Below are 10,689 nucleotides of genomic sequence, written 5' to 3' on the forward strand. Positions count from 1 at the left end.
AAGGACCAACAGAGCTGAAATATTATTATTTTTTAAATCTTTGTTTGTGTTTTGTAGAAGAGAGAAAGTGGTATGGGGGTGAGTAAATGATGAGAGAATTTTCATTTTTGGGTGACCTATATTTTTAAGGGAATATTCTGGGTTCAATACAAGTTTAGCTCATTCAAAAGCATGTGTGGCATAATGTTGATTGCCATAAAAATTTATTTCAACTTGTATCTCCTCTTCTTTAAAAAAAAGCAAAAATGGCAGTTGCAGTGAGACACTTACAATGGAAGTGAATGGGGCCAAAAGGTAAATGTTAAAATACTCACTGTTTCAAAAGTATAGCCACAAGATGTAAACAATATGCATGTAAACATGAATTTTCTGTGATAAAATAACTTACTAATCTTTTCTGTGTAAAGTTATATCCAATTTGACCACTTTGTTTGCCATGACGATGTTACAAAGTAAAACCCTAAAGCGACCGTAAAAACGTCAATTTAACGAATTTTGCAGACCTAGTAATAGCCTACACAAGTTTTAACAAAAAAATTAATGTAAGTTCTTTTATAAAATTATTAGCTTTACATTACTGCATTTAAATTATCCAATAATTGACCCATTCACTTCCACTGTAAGCCTCACTGTAACCTAGTTTTTTGCTTTTTAAAAACAAGTCGAAAATATTTTTGTGGTAATCAACATAATTTCACAAATGCTATCGATTAAGCTTTACTTGTATTGAACGCAGAATATTCCTTTAACAATGTGACTCGAATTTCTATACAGCCTGTGGCGCTGTGTCTAGCTTTTTTATTTGTTAGCGCAAGGATGCGTTTGGTGTGAACGGCCCCTTAGAGAAGTTACGGCGCTTTTCATGGGTTTCTGAATTTCATAAAGAACAAATCCCCGATAATGAAGCGTAATAATTATACAGAGTACGTGGCTAAAGACTTACGAGGCGGAAACAAGTAACAGCCGTGAGCGCGATTGAAACACAATTATAAAGACTACAACTCCCACAAAGCTTTGCGAACACCGGTGACGTGGCCAGCGCTACTTAACAGACCGGGGTTGTTTGAACTTCATTTGGATGTTAGCAGTATTCAGTTACAAATCACGCTTTATGTCCCATTTTGCATGTTGATTTTAACATTGTACACGATAAAAGACACGTGTTTTTATTGCAGCCCGTAACTTTACCTCACGATGTCCGGGAAAATCAAGAGCAGGAGTGCTGCAAATGCCGAATCAATAGCGGGCAGTGTGTCCTGCGACGAGCGCATCTTACGGGACTGCCATCAGATTTACACCGATCCAGATAGCGGTAAGAGACCGGCCACTGTGCTCTTTTGCAAAAATGTTATTAATTTATATTTATTTGAATGAAAAGGGTATAATGTCTGCTGGGCGTGGGTGAGAGGCGCTAACGGCAGCCCGAAAGCTAAAATGCCGGTTGGTATTTCAACAGTTCACCTGTTTGCACTGTCAATACTGTATAGTCATAATTATACCCTGTTGCACACATTACTGTGTATTTAAAAAAACTGCAATTTCCTCATGTCGTTCCAAATCCATATGACCTATCTTCAAAAGAAGAGGGTAGGCAGTAGTCTCCGTCACCTTTCACTTTCTTTACATCTTATTCCCCCCATATAATGAAAGTGAATGGTGACTTAGGCTGTCATTTTGTTCTGATTACTATTCTTTTGTATTTGAGAGTTTGGAATGACACGAGGTTGTGTGAATAATGATAGAATTGTAATTTTTTGAACCCTTGTAAACTTGAAGTTCTTCTACTTTAAATGACAGTCTATGGGTAAAGATTTAGGGCGGATTAAATATGATGCCTTCGGTCCAGTCCCGGTTCTGTAACTACTTCTCGCTTGTAGGACTGATTGCAATAGCCCAGTCTGTTGGGGTGACCCTGCTGCCTCCCCGGAAAAAGATAACTGTGATGTTGATGGGGAATCACTCGGCTGGAAAAAGCACCTTTATCAACTGGTAATCTGAATAAATTACAACCATTTATATTTGTACTCTGTATGAGCGAGTGAGAGTGAAACCCTAACCTTATGCCATTTGTGTATATATTTAGAAAAACAGAAACTATGCATTTACTGTGGTTTAGTTCTGTGGGCAGACAAATGAAGTTTGTTTGTACAATCATAGACCTTATTCACAGTAGCGCCATCTTTGATTTTTAACAGGAATAAAAACGAGGCCGTGAGGGATAGACTTTCCATCTCTTCTGGCATGAACGGTATAAAGCTCCTAGATCACATCTGATTTTCCACAACTCTTGTTGTCTGGAGTTTTTGTATACTGAATGTTCTTGTAAAGTTATATATATATTTGATTTTTTTCAATGTTTTGTCTGCGGAATGATCCAGAAACGCTTTAAACTGCAGTACAGCCCATTGAAGAGACTACGTCTATCCCTCACAGCCTCTTTGTCATTCCCATTAAAAATCAAAGATGTGCTGCTGTGAATGAGGATAAAGTCAGGCAAGGGTGTAGATTTGGCTTTAACTTTGGGGGGGGGGGGGGTTCTATTGATCATGGTATAAATATTGGGAGGGCTGTACTTGCTTGTTTTCCCCCCTGGAATCTATGCCCCTGAAGTTAGGTGTATTAAATTAATTGAACGCTAATTATTCTCATGCAATTATTGCTTTGTAGGTATGTGGAGGAGCATATCCAAAGGACGGGGGTTGCTATAGAGACGCAGGGTTTCAGCTTTGTTACAAGCGGGCGAAAGAGAGAATCGCTAACGGTAAACATGAGCTCACACATGTGGCGTGAAAGTCATGTGATGATGTTTGGGAATTAAATTTGGAGCGTTGATATTAGGGCTGCACAATTAATCAAAATATAATTGAGATTACAATTACGTCTGCTGCAATTAATTGTGAAAAGTGTCAAATACAGAATTTCTTTTAGATCTACTCCCGTAGATTTAAGTTTTGTTTGTATGTAATTTGTTTTATTTTTATATCTGGCTTTCTGTTTTCAGGGAAACGCAACACTCCACCTGTATCCCCACTTCAAACCACTACAGAACTTTAAAGGTATGCTGTCACATTTTGCAAAATGCATTCTAAGCAAAGCTGTAGAGTTGCATGTAAATTTGAATTAATCTGTATTTCACATGTAATCTTTCAATTTCAGGAGTGTCTGAATACCTTAGCACTGAGATTTGTACTTCACGCCAGAAACGTTTCAGCTTGGTGACTTTTGTGGACAGTCCTGGACTTGTGGATGGAGATATGAAGTACCCCTTCGATGTGGACCAAGCCATCCTGTGGCTCGGTGTGTGTTTGTCTGTCAAGTGGTTATTTGTGTTTGTTTTTTGCTTTTGGCACTATTGTTTTTGCTATATCTATGTTTTTTGGCTGTGCACTTGAGTGTTATGAGTACGACTAATCTTATCATGTGTACTATTATGTCTGCCTGCTCCAGGTGAGCTGTGTGACCTGATCCTGGTCTTTTTTGACCCGATGGGACAGGCTTTATGCAAGCGCACACTCAACATTGTGGAGAAACTGAATGATGAGCAAGGAGATCGCCTTCGTTTCTATCTCAGCAAAGCAGATGAGGCTGGAGGAGAGTCTGACCGACAGGTAAAATGCATAAATGTATACTTTCAATTTTGTACCACCTGCAGAGATTCTACACAAAGATCTTTTATGTCAAGCCAATTGCTTTAATTGGGTGTTTCAGAGAGTTATGATGCAGATTGTGCAGGAACTTTGCAAGCGTCCTGGACTCAACAAGTGCGGCTTTGACATGCCCACCATCTACGTTCCCAACCCAAATAAGGTGCTACCACAAACCTTTCCACTTCTAATGTTCTCACTAGGGATGCACCGATCTGATACATGTATCGGTCCTGATACTGATGTTTTTAGACCGATTGGGTATCGCTCCGAGCCCAATCCAAATCCGATTCTGTGCGTTAGTCATGTTCGTTACTGTCAAGCTCCAGAAATGACCTAAGAACAATAAAAGCACTAATAAAATAGTCCATGTGACTTGCATTTTATTCAAAGCCATTTGAAGACAAGCGATAGCTTTGTGAATCGCAAAAGGCTACGTTTAATAAGTACATTTACAGTATGTATGTGCAGTATGTTTTAGTGAATGCCGCTGCTCTGTTGACCCATACATAGCACGCGCAGGCTGGTGAGGTGATCACGGCTATTTTCAGCCCTCAGAGCTCGTGGATTTTTTCATATGTGAGCGCAACTCACGAACAACATCTCAGACTGTGACGTGCACAGAACGGGGGAAGCAGGGCCCCTGCCCCTTTTGTTCACACATCACACCTTTTGGTCAACCAGAAAAAGGAGAGAAATTAATCATTTAAAATAGTTGAAACAAAATTAAAATCTCACAATAACAGTAAAAATGTGTTGATATGAGATTTTTTTTTGTAAATTGCGGGCGTATCAAAGAATTTAAGCAGGGGCCTGGGTAGCTCAGTGAGTATTGACGCTGACTACCACCCCTGGAGTCACGAGTTCGAATCCAGGGTGTCCTGGTTGCTAGGGAGGGTAGAGTCACATGGGGTAACCTCCTCGTGGTCATGATTAGGGGTTCTCGCTCTCAATGGGGCGCTTGTTAAGTTGTGCGTGGATCATGGAGAATAGCATGAGCCTTCACATGCTGTGAGTCTCCGGTGTCATGCACCACGGGCCACGTGATAAGATGCGCGGATTGACTGTCTCAGAAGCGGAGGCAACTGAGACTTGTCCTCCACCACCCGGATTGAGGTGAGTAACCGCGCCACCACGAGGACCTACTATGTAGTGGGAATTGAGCTTTCCAAATTGGGAGAAAAAGGGGATAAAAGGTGCCTTTAAGAGCACGCGCTACAGCAGATCGGGGGCATTGAAGTGCCGTTAGCTCAGACGAGTAACAGGTCAGATAAAAAGTACACTCCGTGTATTGTGTTGTAAGTTCAACAAAAAGAATAATACTCGATTGCTTCTGCATTTCATACATCACACACTTGCAGACAGATTTATTAATTATAATGAGAGCGGTTGTGTCGCTTTCAGTGATAAATTAAATTAGTCTTTTATGGAATATTGACAAACTGAAGGAGCTGTCTGGTTCAGCCAAAGCCAGTTTGGTTTTGTTGAAGCTAATAAGCCATTCGACTAATCACTTTCAGAAAAATACCATGGGATTGCCTTTTTTGACACGTAGGCTACCATTATAACCGTACAGAACCATAGTACTATCTTGATACCATCAATGTACCATGGTTCTGCCATATTATTGCTGTAAGGTCCTGTATATTTATAAATATTAATGACAGAATACAGAAAATAACATTATGAATATTAAAAGAAATGAAGAGAAAGTAATATAAGTGCCAGTTATATAAAGGTGATGACTAGGTCAAGAGTAGAAGCAGCAGTGATGACCGGATGAAGTGAGGGAGCAGAGATGAAAGTGAAAAGAGTGATGAGACAAGAAAAACATGAGCCTTACAACATAAAAAAATACACTGTGCTGTTACCAGGGTAATGCCATGATACTGAATGATTGATCAATGATCATGTTCATATTTCACTTGCTGTCATGGTACTACAAGGTACTTTAAAAATACCATGGCTTTACTATGACACATGTCAAAAATATGGGGTTATCACAGACTATGAGTTTTTTTATTATTTTTTTATTTTTTATTTTTTATAATAATAATAATAAACAAGTGTAATACCATGGTGCTTTTTGTGAGAAATATAAGAGAATAGGCTATTATTTGTGATAAAGGAAAAATGGAGAAATTATGTAGTGTGTGTGTGTGTGTGTGTGTGTAAAATAAATATTATATGAAAATGGTTAAACACTCAAAGCAAAGAAATTAGTTAAGTATTTAATTACTACTCCTTAAAACTTTTATTATTAAAATTATTCCGCCCCTGTCCCTGCTAAGGTCTGTGCACGTCGCTGATCTCTGACGTAGATGCTCAATAGTTCGGGTCACTTATAATATGCATTTATAACAGCACCGGAGGAGAATTTTACCAGAATTTGAATAAGAAGTAAAGTGAACTAGCCTACAAACAGACAAATACAGGACTTCCTCAAAATAAACCAACCGTCAAAATAAAAGCCAGAGGTTAAAGGTGCACGACTGAAATATATTACTGTTGTATTTTAAAATTCTAAGTCAATAATTTATTATTATCATTTGTTTACAAATTACAACAACATTTAAGTTGAATTATTTTTTTGGAACCCACTGAATGAAAAGTGGACTTGTATCCTATTACAGCTAAAGTGGACAAAAGATAGATCTGAATCCTTTAAAGTCCAGATACAAGTTAAAAAAAAATTGTGCAAAGAAAACTGGCTTCTTTTCTACTGAAGACTTAGTTTTGCTGCTACCTTATCCAGTAGATTCAGTAAAGTTTTTCTTAATAGGCTATATGTTTATGTTGAAATAATGTATAGTGAGAGGTTTGTTTCTTTACACATAAAAAGGGCTTTTCACACTGTGCTTAACCCCAGGTTATCTTCATTCTAAACCCCGCATTTAACCCTGGGTAAAGCAACATTTCACACTTGTAATTTAGCACCGCTTTTTACCCGTGGTTATAAAACCCCATATTTGCGGAATCGGATTTGGAAGAGGAAAAAGTGGTATCTGTGCATTCCTTGTTCTCACTTTTGTGTGCAAAGAAAACATCTTGTAAATAAAGAATGTTAGTGTCTTATGGATCATTGCCTCAATGTGTCCATTAGCCCAGCCGATGTGTCAATCAGATTGAAGAGGTGTGCCGGACCATAGAGAAAACCATTAACCAGACTGTACAGAACACACTAAACTCACTGGAGAAGGACTGTAACCTCATCACCGAGGCCATCGCTGACACACTCAATAATGACAGGTAACACTATTTACAAACTATTTTTACAGCTCTTGTTAGGCAGACAAACAGGGGTGTTTAAAGTGTAACCACAGACATTTTATCAGCATCAAGATTTTAGGTAAAATTTGTATGAATGGATGAAGGGAAGGGAAAGGGTGTAGAGTGTATGCAAGTGGGTTTTTTTTTTTATTTTTTTGTTATTTTTTTATTACCTGTTAAACTTCTAGTTAATTTCAGTTGGTCCTATGCTGTGACCTAAATGAGGTTTTAAAAGTGCAAAAATATAGTCTTGGTATGAGGTTGTAAATTCTGCATGCATACTTTTTATTTTTTAAATGCTGTTTAAAATAGATTTGTGAGCATATCATGTCACACTGCAGGACATAATACATGTCAACTACCCATAGATAATCACTGTTCAGATGCCAGTGTTTGTAGATTTATTTATCTTTGTATTCATTGCAGTTGCTATCGTGCTTTTAACTTTATAGGCAGTGCAGCATAGAGAACCGTCGTGCACGCTTTAAGGGCTGTCTGTTAGGGATGCTGGGTTTCACTGTGCCCCTGCTGCTGCTCGCCGCACTGGTGCTTGGCAGCCTCTCCAGAGAAGTACTGGAGCTCATGCTCGGTGATAACGGCACAGAGGCACTCTCCCTCTATGTGGTTCGTATTTGTATAAAAGATTGCATGTGTAAATGTATATTGTGTGTATATATATTAGTATGCAGCGATCTCTGTAGATACTGATGTAAGTGTACATGTGTGTTCAGGCTCCTGCAGTGAAGGTGTTTGATTCTTTGACGGTAGAAGTGCAGATGTACAGTTGTGCTGGACTGGTGCTTTTGTCCTTCATCTTCCTCCTCCTCGCTCGCTTCTCTTTCAGGTGACAAGAGCAAATGATTAGACATGCAGTGTATTATACTCACAACTTAACAACACTGCACAGCCACACATGTTTCACTAAATTTTAGTAGTTTTTATTTTTTCTCTTTCACTTTTTAGGACTAAACCCACACTGTCTGGAAAACAAAAGAGACAACTTCAAGAAAAACTGGATTATGTTCAGGAGGTGGTCAAGACCAAAAAGGTACAGTATGTGTACTGACTTACTGACCCCGTCTACACCTGGTTTTAAGAGGCATTACAGATTATCTGATCACAAGTGGTCAGCGCTAAATACAGGTGTAAATGGGGTCTAAAACGTTATGTGATCGGATCACAAAAACCACATACAAAGGTAGTCAAAAATGCATGTGAACATCACTTTTGAGGTGTAAATGCTAATCCGTCTTGAATGCGTCCCGGACTTCAGCGAAGCACCACCTCTCCCCGTCAATCAACTGCTGCGCTAAAACGAGTTTAACCTTTGCCGGTTACAAGTGACTTTAGAAGGAAATAATCGTCCGATCAGAAAATTTGAAAGAGCTGATACATACACAAGCACTAGAACTTCACGGATCTTCTTCAATAGCCGTTTTACAACCATCAGGCCAACGGTTACAGTAGCATTTCCACTTGAGCGCAGTTCGGCACAGTATGATTATAAACCATTCTCAGACCGGAATTGACACTTTGCTAAGCCCTGCCTTAAGTGTTACTGACCAATCCTATCTTAGTAACTGTTGCTGCACGCCGTTTCTCTGACAAGTGTTTGCTTTTCCCAATGAGAGTCTATGGGAGTAATGTGTTTGAGTAGTTTTAAGCAGAATGGTAGTAAACATCTTGTCTTGCTCTAGTGCTCTTTGCTTTCTTTTTTGCGACATGGGCCGTGCATCTTGGATAACAAAGGACTGCCTACTTGTTTGTCAATTAAGTATTGTGCTAAAACAAGGGTTTTAAATTTTGCCAGTTATGTGTGGCTTTGAAAGAAAATAACCATCTGATTGAAACATTTAGGAAAAGTGCATGCATATACATGCACAAGACTTCACAGAACTTTGATTTACCTGACATCAGTATGCAATGACTCTGATCATTTGAAGCTTGCACATCGGAGTTTGATCCGTATAGGAGCTCGATTAAAATAACTGATCATTCCTCTCGAATGTTACTTTCAAGAATATTGGTAGACTCTTCAGTGATGGCTCATCTTGTGGTTCCTTTGTGTGTTTTCGCAGAAGAAACTCTATGAGGAGTACCTGCGTCAGAGTGTGGGTGATCAGGACATGAACTGAGAGAAAAACGAAGACTTCAAAGATGTGAATAGGAAGAACGATACACACACACCTGAGCTATTTCCTGGGCACTTTAGTTACACGCTCCAGCAAGCTCTTAGAAGTTTAGCACTAATTAATGATGGAACTGTGGACCAATACTGTTTTTATTGTGTATTCTCATCATTGCAATATAACATTTGTACCGTAAAGATAAATTGAAGGACCACATTATGTGACTTGGACCTTATACTCTGCGTTGGGCTCTTGTTGGGCATTAGCCATTTTTAATGTCATCCTCATTCTCTCTGCTTTGTACCTTTTTAATATTCCTTATCTAATGGTAAATTACTTCAATGACTGAGGAATGAGGAGCCCTTCATATGGTATTAAATGTTGTAACAAATCCTGGAGCTCAGTTTAATCACATCTTGGTCAATTTTAATAGAAATATCAAAGCTGTCTTTTGCATACCACTATTTCCTACATTTTTACATCAACTATTACTGCTATTATGATAATAAAATATAATAAATATACATGTCTGTTGGTTTCATTATAATGGGAGATCTAGGAACTGACTTGTATTAAATCAAGGACTTGAGAGATTCAAAACTAGGTCATAGTTAACACTCCAATCCTCTTTATAATTTCAGCTAACAGTAATATAATGCACTAGAGGAAATGCCTCTCACTTTATCACAATGACTGTCTCAGATTTAAAAACTATAATATACCAGCTAATTTATTTACACTTTATATTCCTAAATCAAGTACATTATTTGTGCTAGCCCACCAATCACATAATTACTGGTTTGGAGACCAACACATTCAGTCAGATTTGTGCCAATTGTGCATTAATTGTACATGCTGCATCAGATTAAAATACAGTATACTGAGCAACACTTTGTAATGTTAATCCCAGATGTGTTTTACTTTCTTCTGCTGAACACAGAGATATTCTTTAGAAGAATATCTCAGCTCTGTAGGTCCATGCAATGCAAGTGAATGGTGGACAGAACTTTGAAGCTCCAAAAAGCACATAAAGGCAACATAAAAATATTGTATAAGACTACAGTGGATAAATCTATGTCTTCTAAAACAATCTTTAAAATTTTTGGTGAGAACAGACCAATATATAACTCATTTCACTGTTGTACATGTTGCCACTGTAGGTACGATCATTTCAAGCTCTATTACACTTACACTTCCTAGTGCTTGACACATGTGCAGAGCACTAGATGGCGCTAGGAAGTGTAATCGAGCTAGAAGTCATGATCGCCAAGGAGACTGCTGATGTCGAGATTTATAGTGAAAAAAAATAAGTAATATTTTGGTCTGTTCTCACCCAAAATTAAAAAGATAGTTTTAGAAGATATTGATTTAACCACTGGAGTTGTATGAATTACTTTGAAGATTCCTTTATGTGCTTTTTGAAGCTTCAAAGCTTTGGTCACCATTCTTTTGCATTGTATGGACCTACAGAGCTGAGATCAAATCCTAAAAATCTTCGTTTGTGTTCTGCAGAAGAAAGTCATACACATCTGGGATGGCATGAGGATGAGTAAATGATGAAAGAATTGTAATTTTTGGGTGAGCTATCCTTTTAAACGGGTTGGAGATCACATTTAATTTATTATGCTTTAATAGCAGTAACATTA

The 10,689-nt window shown here is 38.3% G+C and overlaps 1 protein-coding gene across 1 annotated transcript; it reads left to right on the forward strand.

Moving 5' to 3' along the window:
- Nucleotides 1-933: 933 nt before the first annotated feature.
- LOC127450859 (uncharacterized) lies at nucleotides 934-9,567 on the forward strand. The gene is made up of 13 exons (XM_051715282.1): nucleotides 934-1,080; nucleotides 1,176-1,312; nucleotides 1,878-1,989; nucleotides 2,668-2,761; nucleotides 3,002-3,056; nucleotides 3,157-3,297; nucleotides 3,448-3,608; nucleotides 3,709-3,807; nucleotides 6,748-6,893; nucleotides 7,367-7,538; nucleotides 7,646-7,758; nucleotides 7,878-7,962; nucleotides 8,993-9,567. The coding sequence occupies exons 2-13, from the start codon at nucleotides 1,195-1,197 to the stop codon at nucleotides 9,047-9,049; spliced, it is 1,353 nt and encodes a 450-aa protein (XP_051571242.1). The 5' UTR covers nucleotides 934-1,080; nucleotides 1,176-1,194; the 3' UTR covers nucleotides 9,050-9,567.
- Nucleotides 9,568-10,689: the final 1,122 nt, after the last annotated feature.

The sequence above is a fragment of the Myxocyprinus asiaticus genome, chromosome 13 (genome assembly GCF_019703515.2).
Source record: "Myxocyprinus asiaticus isolate MX2 ecotype Aquarium Trade chromosome 13, UBuf_Myxa_2, whole genome shotgun sequence".
Lineage (NCBI taxonomy): Eukaryota > Metazoa > Chordata > Actinopteri > Cypriniformes > Catostomidae > Myxocyprinus > Myxocyprinus asiaticus.